This window comes from Spermophilus citellus (assembly GCF_964194105.1).
Source record: "Spermophilus citellus genome assembly, chromosome: 17".
Taxonomy (NCBI): Eukaryota; Metazoa; Chordata; class Mammalia; order Rodentia; family Sciuridae; genus Spermophilus; species Spermophilus citellus.
In genome coordinates this window covers 53,883,915-53,903,331 of record NC_138199.1, presented here as the reverse complement: position 1 = coordinate 53,903,331, position 19,417 = coordinate 53,883,915, and the positions used below count along the sequence as shown (strand labels likewise).

The following is a 19,417-nucleotide window of genomic DNA, read 5'->3' as shown; positions in this document are numbered from 1 at the left end:
GGACCCTTCCATTGACTGGTATGTAAATCTTTCCACAAAACTCTGTCTAAGGGGCTTGTCACTGAGGGAGACATTTGCCTCTCAGCAGCAGTGTGACCTTCTGCGTCACAGTTTAAAAAATTTAAAACAAACAAGGCATGATTAAGGCTATTTTGGGGAGTCACTATCTTATTCCCCCTTTTCAATTTTTGTAATTGAAGCTTAATAGATAAATGAGCTCGTTCTACAATGGCTTGACCTTGGGGGTTATAAGGAATTCCTGTTTTATGATTAATTTTAAACTCTTGGCAAAATTGTTGAAAAGAAGAGCTTACATAAGCTGGAGCATTATCTGTTTTAATCTGCATAGGACACCCTAAAACAGAAAAATCTGCTAAGCAATGAGAAATTACATGCTGAGTATTTTCCTTAGTACGCGCTGTAGCAAAAATAAATCTAGAATAAGTGTCCACTATGACATGCACATAACATTGCTTACCAAATTGAGGAATATGAGTTACATCCATTTGTCATATCTGATTTGGTTTTAATCCATGGGGATTTACCCCTGATGGCAGAGATGGAGTGTGAATAACACACTTAGGGCATTGGCTTACAATCTGACGAGCTTGTTCTCTGGTAATACTAAATTTTTTACGTAAGCTAGAAGTATTTTGATGATGTAAGGAATGGGAAGCTAGTGCACAGTCATACGAAGACATCTGTTGACAAAAAGCTACTAATTTATCAATTTTATCATTACCTGTAACTAGAGGTCCGGGAAGGTTAGTATGGGCACGGATGTGTCCAATGAAACATGGGAACTTTCGCATTAGCACTGTCTTTTGTAAATTATGAAATAATTCAAATAACTCCTGTGATGAAGTAAACCCAACAACTGAGGTTTCAATATTTTTGGTAACTCTGACTGCATATAAGCTGTCAGAATAGGTATTAATAGGCTCATTTGAAAAATAATCTAAGGCACAAATCAGAACCATCCGTGAACACCGATAAAGCTTCCTCTATTGGATGAGAACGTACAATCTTTGGAAAAATAAGTGATGTTAATGATGCAAATTGTACAATTTTATCACGAGGATAATGGCTATCTATCTGGCCAGGGAAATCTGCAAAAGCTATCTGCCAGGAGCTAGAAGTTTGAAAGAGCCAATTAGTCTGTTGAACAGAAAATGGAATAATTATGATATCAGGCTCAGATCCAATTAATTGTAAAATCTTAGTCCTACCCTTAATTACTAATTGAGCTATAGAATCATGAAAAGGAATTAATGTTTTTTGAGGGGAGTGAGATAAATAAATCCATTCAATAACTCCTAATCTTTGCCATATGGCTCCTGTTGGGGTATGCTCGGTTGGAAATATTAATAAATACATTATTTCTTTAGGATCTATTCTAGTAAGCTGTGCATTTTTAATTGCAATTTCCACTTTCCTTAAGGCTGCCTTGGCCTCCAAAGTTAGTTGACGTGGAAAGGTTGGAGAAGGATTTCCTTGTAATATCTGAAATAAAGGACTTAACTCAGAAGTAGTTAGCTTTAAAGATGGTCTTAGCCAGTTAATATCTCCTAATAGTTTTTGAAAATCATTAAGGGTACGTAACTCCTTAACTCTTATCTGAAGATTTTGAGGACGGATTGTACTCCCTTGAATTATCTGACCTAGATATTGAAAAGGAGATACCTTTTGAATTTTTTGAGGAGCTATACATAAACCCATTGCTGTAAGTGAAGTCTCTAACTGAGTAAAAATTTCTGAACGTACTTCTGGATTAGCATGAGCCAATAATATATCATCCATAAAATGAATAATGTATGTATCAGGGAAGCTATTTCTAATGGGATCTATTGCCTGGTCAACATATTTTTGGCACAGTGTAGGACTATTATGCATTCCCTGAGGAAGCACCCTCCAGCAGTATCTTTTAACAGGTTCCTTAAAATTAATTGCTGGGACAGTGAAAGCAAATCTTTCACAATCTTCAGGATGTAACCTTATAGAGAAAAAACAGTCTTTTAAATCTATTACCATCAAGCTATAATCTAAAGGAATGGCTGTGGGGGAGGGAAGTCCTGGCTGTAATGATCCCATAGGCTGAATTGCCTGATTTATTGCCCTTAAATCTTGTAGTAATCTCCAATTTCCTGACTTTTTCTTAATAACAAAAATAGGTGTATTCCAAGGGCTAAGTGTTGGTTCAATATGACCAGCCTGAAGTTGTTCCTCAACTAATCTATGAATTATTTTAAGCTTTTCCCTGGAGATGGGCCACTGAGAAATCCATATAGGCTCCTCTGTGAGCCACGTGATTTTTTCAGCTGTCTTAGGGATCGGGGAAGTACTCAGGGCCCCTAGTAAAAATTTTGGTTTGGAGTATTTACTAATCTTTGTCGTGGAGACTGGCTTGTAAACAGATATTCTTCCTGAAAGGTCTCCTTATCATCTCCAGGAAAATACCTCTGATTAACTTCTTCAACTGATCTTATAGAATTTGGAGTAACTAATAACAATCCCATTTTGGCTAAAATATCTCTCTTAAAAGCCTTGAAAATCATTAGGGGTTTGTACGGAAACTGTGGTTCCGCTCCGGTAAAATTAAAGATGGCGGCCCCCATGGTCGGCGCGATGACGTCACACTGTGGGACCTCCCCTGGAATTCCCGGGCTCCCGCTAGGAGGAAATGCCTGCGGCAGTGAGAAAGTGGGCTGATGCGCGCCATCTGAATTCTCCGCATGGGGCTGCGACTTTAAGTTCACATTTCTAACCTTGGTCTCTAGTGCTTTTGTTCTTAAATGGCTCAAGGGAAAGGAAATCAACCCAGCTTCAGGCTGATTTTCCATCTGAATAGACTTAACAGCTCCTTGAATGCCTTTTAAAAGGTCTTCAGGGGGCTGTGAACTTTGGCCCATATTTTTAAAAAGACAAACTTTTTTCTTTTCTAATTTCTCCCAAGTAAGTAAATTTGGAGACTCTTGGTCACAAAACCAAGGACAATATTCACCTACAATCTTTAAGAATTGTAATAACTGAGTTTTCTTTATCTGTTTTCCTTTCTGATTAATTATACTGTCTAAAATAGTCAGATACATTTCCTTATCCGAAGAAGTAGAATTTCCCATTTTAAGTAATTTAACGTCTCTTTCCTTCAATATCTCCAGGTACGTTTGTGACCCAAATGTCACCTCTTCCTTTATCTTTATTCCTTATTTTCCTTATTTCCTCTTTATTTCTTTTTCCTTATCTTCCTTTATCTTTATTTCTTTCCCTTATCTTTTTAGCGCGCGCTCCCACTCAATCTAACTAATTCAGAATGCCCCTCGTGGGCGCCAATTCTACCACGCGGCCTGCGCAGTGGTTTCATTAATGAGGTTCTAGGCATTAAGTTAGTTAGAAGAGATCGAAATAAAACACACAAACCAGTACCTTATTTTACATTGCTAGGTCCGAGACGGCTCGCCTCCCTGGTTCCCGCCTCTAGCTGCCCAGCAGGGCAGCGAGGATTACTCTGGGCTAGCAGGAGAGAGAGAGAGCGAACACGCCGGGGAGTAGCCCTTTATTGGGGAACAAGAGATTCAGGGGAGAATTCCATCCAATGAAGGTTGAGGGGGGGCTGCACTCCAAGGTCAGGGCCAGTGATTGGGTCTCCGGGGTCAGTGGTCACGCACACCCCCACACGGATGGGCTCTCTCATCAGGAAAGGGTCGGGAAAGCTCCGACACAGCCAGAGCGCCTCAGGCCCTTAACGGGAGTCACCCAATCACGTGTCAGAATGGCTCTCCACATTCCTTAATCCACGTATAGGAATTAAATGGACAGTAACTGCAGGCAGGTAGGGTGTGGCTGGAGGAGGTAGGTCACTGAGGCCATGCCTTTGGGGTTGATATTCTGTCCCTGATGAGTGGAACGATCTCTCTTCTTCTTCATTGCCATGTCCTGATCTGCTTGGCTCCTCCACACCCTTTGGAATTCTGTTGTGTTTCATCTTAGGCCCAGAGCAAGAGCATCAGCCATCTATGGACTGAGACTTCTGAGTCCCTGAGTGCCAAATAAACCTTCTCTCCTCTACAATGGTTCTGTCAGGTCTTTTTCTTAGAACAATGAAAAAGTTGACTAAAACACTATCCCTCCAGAGTCTAACACAGAGGTCCTATAAGGTACCATGCCTGAGGACATCAGCCAGTTATTTGTTTTCTGACTGGAGTTGGCATTTAGTCTGGGTAAGTATCTGCCTTTTCTCGATAAGTATCTTGCAGTTCTCAAAAAGAAATATAAATAGTTAATAAACACATGAAATATTGTTCATCATCTCTAACAATTAAGAAAATGCAAATCAAAACTACATTGAGATTTCATCTCACTCCAGTCAGAATGATAATTATCAAGAATACAAATAATAATAAATGTTGCAAGGATGTAGTAGAAATGATACACATAGTTGGTGGGACTGCAAATTAGTGCAACCACTCTGGAAAGCAGTATGGAGATTCCTGAAAAAAATAGAAATGGACCTACCATATGCCCAAGCTATCCCACTGCACAGTATATACCCAAAAGTTTTCAAATCAGCACACTACAGTAATGCAGCCACATCAATATTTATAGCACCACAATTCACAACAGCCAAGCAGTAGAGTCAACTTAGGTGCCCTTTAACAGATGAAAAGATAAACATAAAGTAGTAAATATACACAATGGAGTATTACTCAGCCATAAAGAAAAATGATATTATGTCATTCGCTGGTTAATGGGCGAAGCTGTAGACTACCATGCTAAGTGAAATAAACCAATCACAAAAAGTCAAAGTGAAATTATACTGTTATCATGTGTGCCTGTATAAATCTGTAATGACAAATACCATCATTGTTATGACTATAAAAATGTGGAAAATATTTAATCTTAGAAGAAAAAGAAGACATATAGTGAGATTCTATTTATATAAAATTTAAAGGCATGTATAGCTAAACTGCATAGTTTAGAAATGTATATTTAGCTGGATAAAGTACAAAGAAAAATCAGGATAGCGATTCTCCATGGTGGAGGGAGGAAGGTGGGGTCAGAAAAAGACATACAAGAGTCCTTGGTGATGCCAACAGTCTCTTCCTGGACTTGAGCTTTGTGCCTGTGTATGTTTGCCTGATAATTATTTATAACACTATACAGATATACCTTGTACACACTTAACAACAAATGCAATTTCCATAATAAAAAACTGTGGAATTTTAAAAATCATTTTGTTGTTACTGCTTTCTCTGGTGTTGGGCATATTATCCAGGGATGCTTTAAAACTGAGCTAAACCACAAGCTCATGTTATTTTTATTTTGATATAGAGTCTTACTTATGTGTCCAGGCTGACCCCACACTTGGGATCCTCTTGCCTCAGCCTTCTCAGTGTATGGCATTGCAGGCACGTGACCTTGAGGCTGATAAAAGTTTTCCTAAGAATTCAGGTGAATGGAAATATTCCTTCAAAAAATAAAATACAAATTTAGATAAGAAATGAATGAAGATATGTCAAGGAAAAATAAAAATCTAATCAATGCTAGGCAGAAACTTTTATTACTTTAGATACTACTCTGATTACATGTACGACTTCATACCAAAACTGGTAATACTGCTTAATATGTATTCTTAATTATTTGAAAGCAATATGATTTTCATTATAATTAATAATAACTGAGCTGAATTAAAAGTACATTAATTTCCCTATCAACCTACATGGTTCTTGTAGGTGTCTCCATTTAGAGCATGGTTATGGGTTGGATATAAACTCCCCAAAGCTCCTGTGTTTAGGTAAAATTGTTCACAGATGAAATAATTGGGTAGAGGGGGCTATAACCTAAAGAGTCCATCCTACTTTTAAAGAACTGAGTGATAACTGCAGGCAGACAGAGCATGACTGGAGGAGGTGGGTCACAGGGGGTTCCCTGGAATGATGCCTTTTCCATGTGGCCCCCTTCCCCCTCTTTGCATCCTGGCTGTGATTAATGGACCAAGGCATTATCACCATGCCCTTCTGCCATGTTTTGGGTCCAATGCAGTGTTTCTGTCCAGTATGAACTAAAACTCTGTTATTATGAGCCAAAAATAAATCTTTCCTCTATTAAGTAATTCTTGTCACACATTTTGGTCACAGTGGTGAAAGGCAGACTTACACAATTACAATGTTGTTACTAATACACTGTAATTCAAATAACTGTCCTACCATGTAGCTGGGAACACAGTGCATAGGATGTATTTGTTTATAAAAGGTTGTGCACTAACATCATGTAAGTGACACCTGAAAAGAAAAGTGTGTTCCCTTATGCCATAAAGGATATGATATGTCCAGGCTGCTCATAGGCATTACCAAATTCCTGGATGGATCTTACAAATGTCAATTGAGTAAAATCAAATCTCCTTGGTGTTTAATTAACTGGATTATTTTATCTTGTGCCATTTGGAAAAAAAGACAAAGAAAACTGTTTAGTGGGAAAATATCACATTCATGCACTACTTCAGATCATAGCAAAAGTGAACACTATGCAGAACTTAGGTAATTTGTGAGTATGGTTCAGGTATTAATTAGCCACTGTATTTCCTAAGTAAAATTTGCCAAGGAGTACATTCAGTGGGATCTCTCCCTCTTTGAGTTTTGTCCTTCATAGTGCAGGTGCTAAACAGTGATTTCTCATTTTTCTTCATGCTCTTGTGGTCTATCTCATCCATGTGAGTATAAGAATGATCCAAAATGCTGAAGAGGAGAATCAGTTTTTCAGTTTACATTGTTCAAACTTCAGTGTTCCCCATTCAGGATATTTTCTCTATTATTTAGAAAGCATCAGTTGAAATTTAATGATTTGGGTGACTTCTATTCTTAATTGGAATTGACACCAATATACATAATAGGGACAATGTAATGAAAAGGATCTCAGATTTGCTTCATATCAGGATAACCTGAGAAGCATGACCAAGTCCCACCCCAGGGTAATTACATCAATGCTGTTCTGGGTAGGAGCCAGGCACTGGCAGTTTTTAATACTCCCCACAGGAATTCCAGTCGCAGACAATATTGAGAACCACTGGTTTGGGGGCAGTGATTGTTCAGACTTTGTTCTATGAGGATAGCATACTCTAGCTTGTACACTAGGCTGAAATAGTTCTGTCAAACTCCCTAAATACATGTAGAAACATCTCCCTAATAATCAAAAAGATCTTCATCTCTTATTTTCCCCTCTGTCTTTCTTGCACAGCAAATCCAGTGAAATATCTCTGAACACAGAATTATTTAAATAATCATATTCTCCCATCTGAACAACACATGCCTTAAAAATAAGAACACTGAAATCAGGTGTATGCTAAGCAAGCTAAACTGATGGGAATATTACAAGGATCATATTCTTTTGGACTGTAATTAAAAAAAAAATGATGAAGACACTGAAAGATGCCATCATAGAGAGGCCAAATAGTTTCTTCCTTCCTGTTTCTTGACACACAGGAGACCAACTAATGGACTGGCAGCATTCCTCATTTTTAGGAACAGTAGTCAATGGCTTTTCACATTGGAATTTGGTGACCTTTGCATGTTGACTTCATCCTCAATCTGAATATATGTCAGCTGATTCCAATTATCAAGATTACTTTTTTCATTCTGATTTCCTTTTGGTTTTTGGTTGGTTGTTTGGTTTTTGCATTCTTAGAACATAAAACATATATGGTGAAATCAGATTAATAACCACAACAATGAAAAAGAATACACGGCCTCTTCAGAGTCCAGTAATCAGTGGAGACAGTAAATGGCAGGTTGGAGTTACATGGGGAATGAGGAACCTCAGTGGTTTAGATGAATGGAAAAAAAAAAAGTGGTATACAAACACAATTCAATATTACTCAGCCATAAAAATGAATGAAATTATGGCATTTGCTGATAAATGAATGCAACTGGAGGTTATCGTGCTAAGTGAAATAAACCAATCCCAGAAAACAAAAGGCCCAATGTTCTCTATGATATGTGGATACTAACACACAAAAAGTGGGTAGCGGGAGAGAGAATAGAAGTTCATTGTATCAGACAAAGGAGAATGAAGGGAAGAGAAGGCAGATGAGTATCGGAAAGACAGTAGAATGAATCTGATATAACATTCCTATGCTCATATAACTATACAGCCAGAGTGTAAGTTCACATCATGTACAACCACAAAAATGGGAAGTTGTACTCCATGGATGTATAATATGTCAAAACGCTCTACTGTCATGTGTATGTAAACAGAAAAAAATTAAAACTGAGTGTTCATTTAAATTTTTTTAAAGTAAATAAATGAATACATAAAAAGCATAGCCCAAGTTTACTTTTAGATTTGTTCTCACAAAAAAGAAAAACACCCAGTTTCACCACATCATTTCTGCCTGACAAATCTCTTTGTGTTCAATTAAATTTCAAGGTGGACATCAAGATTTAGAGTATGGAACAGGAAACATGTCAATGGCCTGCCTGCTCTCACACATGATCTATGTTGCACATTCAAAACTTCTTTCCCCAGAAGGCCCACAAGAATGATGCATCAGAAAACAATGAAGCCTTATCTTTTTCTGTGCCCAGGAAGAATTATGAGATCCCAAAGTCAATCCTTCCCAAGACAGACATGATATATATGATATACTCTGCACACTGACACTGAAGACCACCAGGAAGAGGCAGAATGTCATGTGGACACCTCCATTTGAGGAAGGAGAGCTAGAAAAACACTTCAGAGATGATTAAGGAAGAAGAGCTGACAAATGAATCCAATCACAATGGGAAAGGATCACACATTTTCCATGCAACTGGAAATTAAAACCAAAAATAAATGGGCCTGATTTGATAATTGCCTATTTACTAATACAAACAATGACAAGGAAAGGGTGTTGCATATGAAGACAGCAGCCCCTTTGCAGGGTATAACAGGGGACATGGGTCAGAGAGACCTCCAAACCTTTGAAACCCACCTTCCTGGAAACCCACCCAGAACCTCCAGTCTCTGACACCATGTGCAACTCCTGTTGTGGTTCCTGCTGCTCCAGCCAGGGCTGTGGCTGCTGCCAGCCCAGGTGCTGCCAGACCACCTGCTGCAGGACCACCTGCTGCAGCCCCTGCTGTGGTGGTTCCAGTGGCTGTGGTGGCTCCAGTGGATGTGGCTCCTGCTGCTGCCAGCCCATCTGCTGTAGGACCACCTGCTGTAGCCCCAGCTGCTGTGGGTCCTGCTGTGGTGGTTCCAGTGGCTGTGGCTCTAGTGGCTGTGGCTCCTGCTGCTGCCAGCCCATCTGCTGTAGAACCACCTGCTGTAGGACAACCTGCTGCCGTCCCAGCTGCTGTGGCTTCAGCTGCTGCAGCCCCTGCTGTGGTGGTTCCAGTGGCTGTGGAGGTTCCAGTGGCTGTGGCTCCTGCTGCTGTCGCCCCTGCTGCTGTGTCTTCACTTGCTGCCGCCCTTGCTGCTGCCGCCCCATCTGCTGTAGGACCACCTGCTGCTGCCCCAGCTGCTGTGGCTCCAGCTGCTGCAGCCCCTGCTGTGGTGGCTCCAGTGGATGTGGAAGCTCCAGTGGCTGTGGCTCCAGCTGCTGCCACCCCACCTGCCTCCAGACCACCTGCTGCAGGACCACCTGCTGCCGCCCCTGCTGCTGCTAGTCTGTTTGCTCTCAGCCACCCCAGGTGCTAGCTCCTGCAGGCCCTCCTGCCGCATCACCAATAGCTGGCAGAATACCTTTTGCAGAACCTAGTGCTGCCCTCTTACCTGCAGTGTTTCCAGCTGCTGCCACCCAACTTGTTTCCAAAACACCTGCTGCTCCCTAGGTTGTTCTAGTGGCCCCTGCTGCTGAGCACTCTGACCTCATCGCTCCTCTTCTTCAATCAATATTCTCCATGGACCTCATCTCTGAGCCCCTACATGGTGGAACAATGGGACACCTCAATTCCAACCGATTATTTAAGAATGTTTGGCTTTCAAATGCACCGCCCCTGCCCCATTGGATTCTTTGTCTCTTACCAATTTAAACAAGTTGGAATTTTCTCTTGCCTCCCTCTGTTCTCACCTTACCCCTTTGGACATTACTGCTTTCTGACTCACTGTCTCATGTGGAGATAGATCTACATCTTCAATAAAGATGAATTTTACTATTATACACACATGATGGCATCATGTCTCTTTATTTTCCCTTTTGATGTGCTTTCTCTGTCATTTTTTGTTTGGATGTCTGTTAAGATTTACAAACCATAACAGACCATCTGAGATGCTCCACCTCTCTTCTGTGAGCATTTGTCATCTAATATCTGAAGATGGTTGGAAAGCAAGCCCCTGGACCTCCCTGCCTGAGGGCTTTCTCTGGATGAAAAGCAACCTCTGGGCAGGAGGGTTTAAGGGTCCAGGAGCAGAGCTCACCCAGTGACTGGGAGTTGGTGCACAGAATCTCCAGCTCAGTGTCGCCCGGGTGGTCCTTCCAGTCCTCCCTAGGTCCTCTGTGGGACTGGACCTCCTATGACCCCAGCGTTCATTTACTCACTGTCTCCTGCCTTCTGTTCTGCCCTGAATCAATTTCCAAATGCCCTACAGTACTTCCTGTGATCATTTCCCAGTGTTCTAAGTCCTAAGTCCTTTCTATCTGGTATATTTTCAAGGGTACAGAGACTAGGACCCCTGTATTCCCATTCTCAGTGTTGGTGTCCTTCAACAACCTTTCAAACAACATGGAGGGTCTCCACGTTGTCAGGATCAACTTTCATTCTGTCTATTGAACTGATGAATCCTCTGTACAAATTTTTTTATTATTTTTTACTAATTTCTTCATAGTTTCCTTTAAGATACCACTGGATGTATCACTATATCTCTAGACCTAAGGCTCAGGGAACAATACCTGGATGGGCAACTCTCATCCTTAATGGCCTCCGCCCTTGGCTCTGAGTGACGGGCTGTGGGGCTTGTTGGCTGTTGAGTGGAGGTTGTCCCAGCTCTTTCCAGCTGTCACACTGCCTCTGGATTCTTCTAAGCAAGAGACAGAAGTGCCTGTAAAACAAGGTCATTTATCTACAGGAAAGTCTGAGTCTTTATAACTTAAGTGCCGAGTGTTGCCCTATGCTAGTGCTTAGAGGGAGATTCTCAAAAAGGTGAAACAATCACACACACAAGCACACCCCCCTCTAATATTCCCTTCGTATTAATGGAATGAAATAACTGAGGCAATGCACATACATAAAGCAGGTTTTTCTCACCATTTCGGAGGTTCCAGTTAAGAAGAAGTGGCACATACGTATTCTATGGGTCTTTGCTGAGGACACTGAGTGGCAAAGGCAAGCAGCTTGTCATGGAGACAACTGCACCCATCTCCCCCTGGAAAGAGAGGGTAAGGGTCTGCCATTCCCTCTGGAGGTCTAATGGCTTCCCAGGAAATCTCACCTTTTCAAGGTGCTTGGCATCTCCCAATTCTATTTGTATAAAATTCAAAGGCACGAATAACTAAATTATATAGCAACAAATGCCTATGTAGGTGGACAAAGTACAAAGAAAAACAAAGATAAGACTACTCTGAAAATCAGAATAGTCATTCTCCATGGGGCAAGGAGAGAGATGAGCTCAAGAAAACACCCACGAAAGTCCTTGGTGATGCCAACTGTATCTTCCTGGACTTGAGTTTGGGGCATGCAGACATTTGCCTGATAATTATTTACCACACTATACAGATATATCTTGTCCACATTTCACAAGAAATGTATTTTCCATAAAAAACACTGTTGAATTTTTGATCATTTGGTTATTGTTTTCTCTGGTACTGGGGATATTATCTGGGGATGCTTTACCTCTGAGCTAAACCTCAAGCTTTGGTTGTTTTTATTTTGACATAGAGTCTCAGTATCCTGTCCAGGCTGACGTCACACTTGTGATCCTCTTTCCTCAGTCTTCTCAGTGTATGGCATTGCAGGCAGGCACCCTTGGGCCTAATAAAAAACTGTTCTTAAGAAGTCAGGTGAGACCCCTGCCCACACGGATGCTCACTGAACTCCCACCTGCACCCGCCTGGGCCCCATTCTGCCCCTGCAGACCCCACCATGTGCTGGCTCCCCATCAACCAACACTGGGCTCCCCCAGTCTGCCATTGTCCCCTCCACGTGGTAACCTCCACCTGGGGACATTGCACAGGGTCTGGAGACAGTGGTCCACTGTAACACCACATGCCATAGTGCTACATCTCCAATGCCACCACACAGCCCGCCCTCATTGCCCCATCTCTGGAAGAAATCACCTCCATCTTGGGCTACCTTTGTGGCCATCTTGGGTTACCTCCGCTGCCACCATCACCATCTTTAGTTGAGGCAACTCCCATCTTGGGACATGGACTAGGACCTAGAAACAATATCAAGGTATCTATAGTCCCCCAACATCCCCTCCCACAGCCACCAACCCAGCAGAGTGCTCGCAGCTATGTGGCTGGCCTGTAGTTCTCCAAGCCTGGTTCTGATCTGCCCAATACAGAGCAGCTCTCCACAATAGGTGCACAGGCCCCAATGCTAGCCCATAGGACCTCTGGAGAGAGAGTTTCCTTATGGGGAAGAAGAAAGGGAATGGGTGAAAGAGATATAGTTTAGAGACTAAATTAAAGACCAGGAATTGTGGGGTCTACAGGTATAGGGTATTGATTTAACATTGGAGCAGCCATCTTAAATGTTAACCGCCATCTTACGAGATAAGTTTCTCTTTCCTGTACTTCCTCTAACCCCAACTTCCCCCACCCTCATACTGACCTATCGCACAGAACCATAACCCTAAGCCAATCCCAGAAGGACATGACCCCTTTGCTCTGGAAAGCCCCATGGTGCCATGGATCTAAGCCAATCCTATGCTATTCCCCACCCGCCAACCTCTGACACAAGCACCCCCAAGCCTATCCCATAGTGCCACAGCTACAACTCCAAGGCCCTACCCCACACAAGCTGAACCCACGAACATCTCGGGACCCCTCTCTCCTCTCTATAGAGAGATGGACATTAGTTGTCAGCTTTGACAAATAAACTTTCTTGTGGATCTCTGCCTGGCCTCCCTCCTTCATTTCTCACTCGCCCGTCTCTTGCTTTCTTTCTCACTTCCCTTTCAGTTACTGTAGGGGTCCCTCTTTAGAGCATGGTTAGGGATTCAATATGAACTGATAAGATGTCTCCTCAAACCTCCTGTGTTTAGGTAGAACTGCTCAGAGGTGAAATAATTGGATTGTGAAGAGCTATAACCTAAAAAGTCCATCGTTGTTTGAAAGGACTGAGTGAAAACTCACAAAGCTAGCAGGTGTCTGAGGAGGTGGGTCCTTGTGTGTGTGTGTGTGGGGGGGGGTAATCCTGGAAAGTGCTCCTTCTCTGTGGCCCCTTCCATCTTTCTGCTTCCTTACTGGGAAGTGGAGTGGAGCAGAGCCAGATATCTTCACCATGCCCTTCTGCCACGGTGCTCTGCCTTATCTTGGACCCAAAGCAGTGTAGTCCATCCAGCATGGAATGAACCTCTGAAACTGTGAGATAAAATAAATATTTCCTGCTTTAAGTTATTTTTGTCAGGTATTTTGGTCACAGCAGTGAAAGGCTGAATCACATAATTATATTATTATTACCAACCCACTGTAATTCAACTAATCATAGTACATTGTAACTATGGACACAATAGGTAGGGTGTTTTCATTTTTAAAAGAGCATGTACTAACATCATGCAAGTGACACCTGAAAACAAAGGTCTGTTAGCTGATTCTCTAAAGGATATACTACCATGATGTGTCCAGGCTGCTCACATAATCCAGTTCCTAGATGGATCTTGCAAATGTCATTTGAGTCCAACTCATTCAAATTTCCTTGGTGCTTAATTGGATTATTTTATTTTGTGGCATTTGAAAAAGACAAAGAAAACAACAGTGTACAGGGAAAACCTCACACTTCCTGTACTACTTCAAGTCATAGCAGAGGTGAAGTTTGTATAGACCTTAAGTAATTTGTGAGTATGGTTCAAGTATTAATTAGCCACTGTATTTCCCAGGTAAAATTGACCAAGGAGTACATTCAGTGGTGTCTCTCCTGCTTTGAGTTTCCTCCTTCATCGTGCAGGTGCTAAACAGTGATTTCTCATGGTTCTTCATGCTCTTGTGGTCCATCTCATCCATGTGAATACAAGAATGATCCAAAACACTAAAGAGGAGTATCAGTTCTTCAGTTCACATTGTTCAAACTTCAGTGTTCCCCATTCAGGATTTTTTCCTCTATTATTTAGATAGCATCAATTGAAATTTAATAATTTTGGTGACTTCTGTGCTTAATTGGAATTGATGCCAACACATGTTATAGGGATATTCAACAAGGAGGGTATCAGCTTTGCTTCATATCAGGATAACCTGTGGGAAATGAAACACTTGCAATGCCCAGGTCCCACCCCAGAGCAATTAAATTAAAATTCTTCTGTGCAGAAGCCAGGGACTGGCAGTTTTTAACACTTCCCACAAGGATTCCAGTTGCAGCCAATATTGAGAACCACTGGTTTGGAAGCAGTGATTGTCCAGACTTTGTTCTATGAAGGTAGCATACTCTGGCTTTTTAGTTATGGTGAGACGGTTCTGTCAAACCTGCTAAATTCTGTAGAAACATCTCCCTAGTAATCCAACTCCCTAAATGTATGTAGAATCGAATCGCCTCCCTAGTAATCAAGAAGATTTTCATCTGTCTTATTATTTCTTCTTTCTTGCACAGCAAATCCAGTGAAATAACTCCATACTCGGGTCATAGAATTATTTAAATATGTCCTATTCTCCCATCTTACCAAATGATGCCTTAAAAATAAGAAAACCACCTAAATCAGATGTCTTCTAAGCAAGCAAACATGATGGAAATACTGCAAGGATCATATTCTTTAAAAGATCATACTTAAAACATAATGAAGATACTCAAGGATGTCATCATAGAGAGCTCAGATAGTCTCTTCCTTCCTGTTTCTTGACTGATAGAAGACCAATTAATGGATTTGCCTCATTCCTCATTTTTAGGAACAGTAGTCAATGGCTTTTTGCATTTGGAATTTGGTAACCTTTGAACTTTGAATTCACCCTCACTGTGAATATGTGTCAGCTGATATCCATTATCAAAGATATCTGTCATCTTTCTTCACTCTGATTTATTTTGCTCTGTTTGTTTCCTTACAGAATAGAACCTAAATGGCAAAATCTGATCAATATTGTCAAGAAGAAAGAAAAGAAGACACAGCATCTTCAGAGCAACTCGGTGGAGACAGGAAGTAGCCCGTTGGAGTTATATGGGGAATGAGGAAACTCAGTGGTGGTCAAGTGAGCCCTGGACACAGAAGATGTGAGTCAAAATGGCCTATAAAAACCACAAAGACAGGACAGCAAAAGCACAAAGAAGCGCTTCCCCACCAAGGGGAGAATTGCAGACCCTGAAGCTCATGGTGTGACTGATCTCTACAGCCAAATTCCCCCAACTGACCATATATTTGCTTTTAGGAAATATGTTCCTGAGGAAAGAAAAATGTGCATTTTCACTACATAGGTTTCCACCAGGTAAAAATTATGTGTATCCCATTAAATATCTACTTAGAGTATGGAATGGGAAATAGGTCCTAATGGTCTTCCTGTTCTCATGCATGGTGTAAAAAAAACTTTTTGCCCACCAGACCCATAAAGAATGAGGTGTCAGAAAACAATCAAGCTTTTTTCTTTACTGTCCACAGGAAGAAATATGGGATGCTAAAGTGCATCTTTCCCAAGACAGACATGCTAAACTATGCACACTGACATTGAAGCCCACCACACAGAGGCAGAATGTCATGTGACACTTCTCTTGGAGAAAGAACAACTGAAAGACACTTTAGAGATAATTGAGGAAGAACTCAAAAATGAATAAATCACATCAGAGAAAGGAAATCATGTTTTCTACCCTACCTGAAATTTAAACCAAAAATAAATGGGCTTAATTTGATAATTGCCTATTTACTAACACAAACAATAGCAAGAAAGGGTGTTGCATGTGACAACACCAATCTCTTGGCAGGGTATAAAAGGAGATGGGGGTCAGAGAGATTCCAAACCTTCAAAACCCACCTTCTTGGGAACACCTTCAGAACCTCCAGTCTCTAACACCATGTGCAGCTCCTGTTGTGGCTCCTGCTGCTCTGGCCAGGGCTGTGGCTGCTGCCAGACCACCTGCTGCAGGACCACCTGCTGCCGCCCCAGCTGCTGCAGCCCCTGCTGTGGTGGTTCCAGTGGCTGTGGCTCCAGTGGCTCCAGTGGCTGTGGCTCCTGCTGCTGCCGCCCCATCTGCTGCAGGACCACCTGCTGCCGCCCCAGCTGCTGTGGCTCCTGCTGTGGTGGATGCAGTGGCTGTGGCTGCAGTGGCTGTGGTTCCTGCTGCTGCCACCCCACCTGCCTCCAGACCACCTGCTGCAGGACCACCTGCTGCCGCCCCAGCTGCTGTGGTTCCAGCTGCTGCAGCCCCTGCTGTGGTGGCTCCAGTGACTGTGGAGGTTCCAGTGGCTGTGGCTCCTGCTGCTGTCGCCCCTGCTGCTGTGTCTCCACTTGCTGCTGCCGCCCCATCTGCTGCAGGACCACCTGCTGCCGTCCCAGCTGCTGTGGGTCTTGCTAATGCCGCCCAACATGCTGATAGGCTCTGTGCTGCTGGCCACCCCAGGTGCTGCTTGTCCAGCTTCTGAAGGACCTCCCACTACATCACCAAAAGCTGCCAGAACACCTGCTACAGAACCCAGTGCTCACGTGCTGGGTCTTCAGCTGCTTCCACCCCACTATTTCCAGAATGCCTGCTGCTCCCCAAACTAGCTGTTCCTGCTGCTAAGCACTCTGACCTCAGCTCTCCTCTTCTTGTTCAACCCATATTCTCTATGGATTCCATCTATGAGCCAATATATGATGGAACAAAGGACATCTCAATTCCAACTGATTATATAATAGAGTCTGGCCTCCAAATGTACTGCCTCTTCTCCCCTGGCTTGTGCACCCTCCCACTCTCTCTCTCAACAATGTGAACAGTTGGAATTTTCTGTGTCCTCCCTCTACTCTCACATTATCCCTTTGGATAGTATTGCTCTCTGACATGTTGTCTCATGTGGAGCTAGACCTGCATCTTCAATAAATATACATTTTACTGCATACACACATAATGGCATCGTGTCTCTTTGTCTTTCCCTTTAGAGTTGCTGGGCTACTCTGCCATTTTGTTGTTGTCATTGTTTGTCATCTGTAAAGATTTACAAACCATAACAGACTATCTGGGATGCTCCACCTCTGTTCTGTGAGCATTTGTCAATCTAATAACTGATGATGGTTTGGAAAGGAAGCACCTGGACCTACTTGCCAGAGGACATTCTCTGGATGGAAAGCTAGCTCTGGGCAGGAGGGTTAAAGGGTCCAGGAGCAGAGCTCAGCCAGAGAGCGGGAGATGGGGCACAGCTCCATTTCTCCTGGGCGATTCCTTCCAGTCCTCCATGGGTCCTCTGTGGGACCACAACTCATAGGACCCCAGTGCTGTTCTGCTCATAGTCTATTGCCTTCTGTGGGGTGCCACTCTGAAAGGCCCACGCCTTCCATCCTGAAGCGAGAGGCTCTGACCCATCACTACATTTCTTAGTGACTTAGGTGTTGTCCCCGTTCAGGAAGCTGAGGGCATGTCTTCAGGTGTAGGTGTGTCAACCATGGGGTGGAGCTACACTCACTATTCCTTTGTAATACTACCCCTTTGCCCTGTTTGGAATAGAATGTTCCATGGAAATGCCCTTTGTGTGTCCCCTTCTCTTGCTCTGCCTTTGGGTGTGGCCTTCCTCAATGTCCATGAACCTGCTGACAGCAGACATCATGAAGCTAGACTCAACCCCCTGAAACCTGACCCCTTGCCTCATTTGAATGGCTTCTCCCCAATAAAAAGGTTCAGCATTGGCTCTCTCGCTCTCTCTTTCTGCAGACCCTTAAGGTCGGAGGAGCCATCACAGGACCCAAAGAAAAAGATATCTCTGTCTCTTGTGTGATTATTTTGTGCCACCCCAGTTCACCTGAAGTGACCCTGAGGGTTTTAGTTATGAGGAACGCCTCAGCCTCTGTACTGCCCTGAATCTATTTCCACATTCCCCACAGTGCTTCCTCTTGCCATGGTCAGGGCTACTCTGAGGGTGGAGCTGCTCTGCTGGGGTGCTGGGTGGGGCTGCAAATGACTAGTTCTAAGTCCTCTTTATCTGGGTATATTTTGAAGGGCATCCAGACTAGGACCCCTATACTCCCATTCTTAGTGTTAGTATCTTCAACAGTTTCTCAAACAATAAGGATGCTCTCTCTATTGTCAGGGTCAACTCTTAGTTTGACTGTTTACCAACCTGATTCACCATCTGACAAATTGTTATTTCTTACCAATTTTTTTCATAATTTCCTTTAAGATAACACTGGATATATCACTACATCACTGGACCTGAGGCAAGAATACCCGATTGGCAACTCTTATCCTTAATGGCTTTCACCCTTGGCTCTGAGTGATGGGCCTTGGGGCTTGCTGGCTATTGAATGGAGGTCGTTTTCAGCTCTTTCCCTGACGCATCCCTGTCACCCTGCAGCTGAATTTGTCTAAGCTAGTGACAGAAGGAGATCCTGTAAAATAAGGTTGGTCACCTACAGGAAAGTCTGAGTCTTTGTAACTTAAGTGCTGAATGTTGCCATATGCTGTTGGTTAGAAGGAAGTTCTCAAAAATGAGGCAATTGCATAAAATACTTCATTATTCCCCTCATATTAATGGAATGAAATAAGTGAGGCAAAGCATTTACAAAAAAGCAGGTTTATGTTTCTCCCCATTCTGGGGCTTACAGTCATGACCAAGGGGTACCCTTTCCATAGGTATTTGCTGAATACGCTGAGTGGGAAAAGCAAAAGTTTGTCTTAGAGCAAACTGCACCCATCGCCACGTAGAAATAAAAAGAAAGAAAGGACGGGGGCCCCACATTCCCTTTGGAGGACATGCTTCCAATGGCTAATGGCTTCCCAGGAAACCTCAGTTTTTCAAGGTGCACAGCGTCTCCCAATTCAGTGAGTCTGGAAGACCTTCTTGTCCAAACATGGGAAGTACTGTCCATATTCAAGGCACAGTAACCATGAACACCAGGAAGTATAAAAAATCGGGGCCACTCACAGGCTGGTATTCCCAGCTGGACCAGGGTATTGAGCCAAAGAATAGAAATAGAAAAGAGATATAGTGTGATTCTCTTTATTTAAATTCAAAGGTGTGCATAACTAAACCGTACAGTTTAGAAATGTATATGTTGGTGGGTAAAGTATGAAGAAAAGCAACGATAAGACTACTTTAAAAATCAGGATAGTGATTCTCAATAGTGAAGTAGGGAGATGGGGTCCAGAAAAGACATACAAGAGTCCTTGGTAATGCCAACTTT

The 19,417-nt window shown here is 42.7% G+C and overlaps 3 protein-coding genes across 10 annotated transcripts in view; all 3 read left to right on the top strand.

Annotated features, from left to right (window-relative positions):
- Positions 1-19,417, top strand: part of LOC308636558 (keratin, high-sulfur matrix protein, B2B-like) — a gene marked incomplete at both ends in the record, with an annotated part of 197,694 nt that overhangs the window by 57,016 nt on the left and 121,261 nt on the right. The gene's annotated exons all lie outside the window — the stretch shown is intronic.
- Positions 9,003-9,638, top strand: LOC308636589 (uncharacterized protein; the record flags this gene model as incomplete). Its single annotated transcript, XM_081272152.1, has 1 exon — positions 9,003-9,638. The coding sequence occupies one exon, from the start codon at positions 9,003-9,005 to the stop codon at positions 9,636-9,638; it is 636 nt and encodes a 211-aa protein (XP_081128278.1).
- On the top strand, positions 16,119-16,619 carry LOC308635491 (uncharacterized protein; the record flags this gene model as incomplete). Its single annotated transcript, XM_081269920.1, has 1 exon — positions 16,119-16,619. The coding sequence occupies one exon, from the start codon at positions 16,119-16,121 to the stop codon at positions 16,617-16,619; it is 501 nt and encodes a 166-aa protein (XP_081126046.1).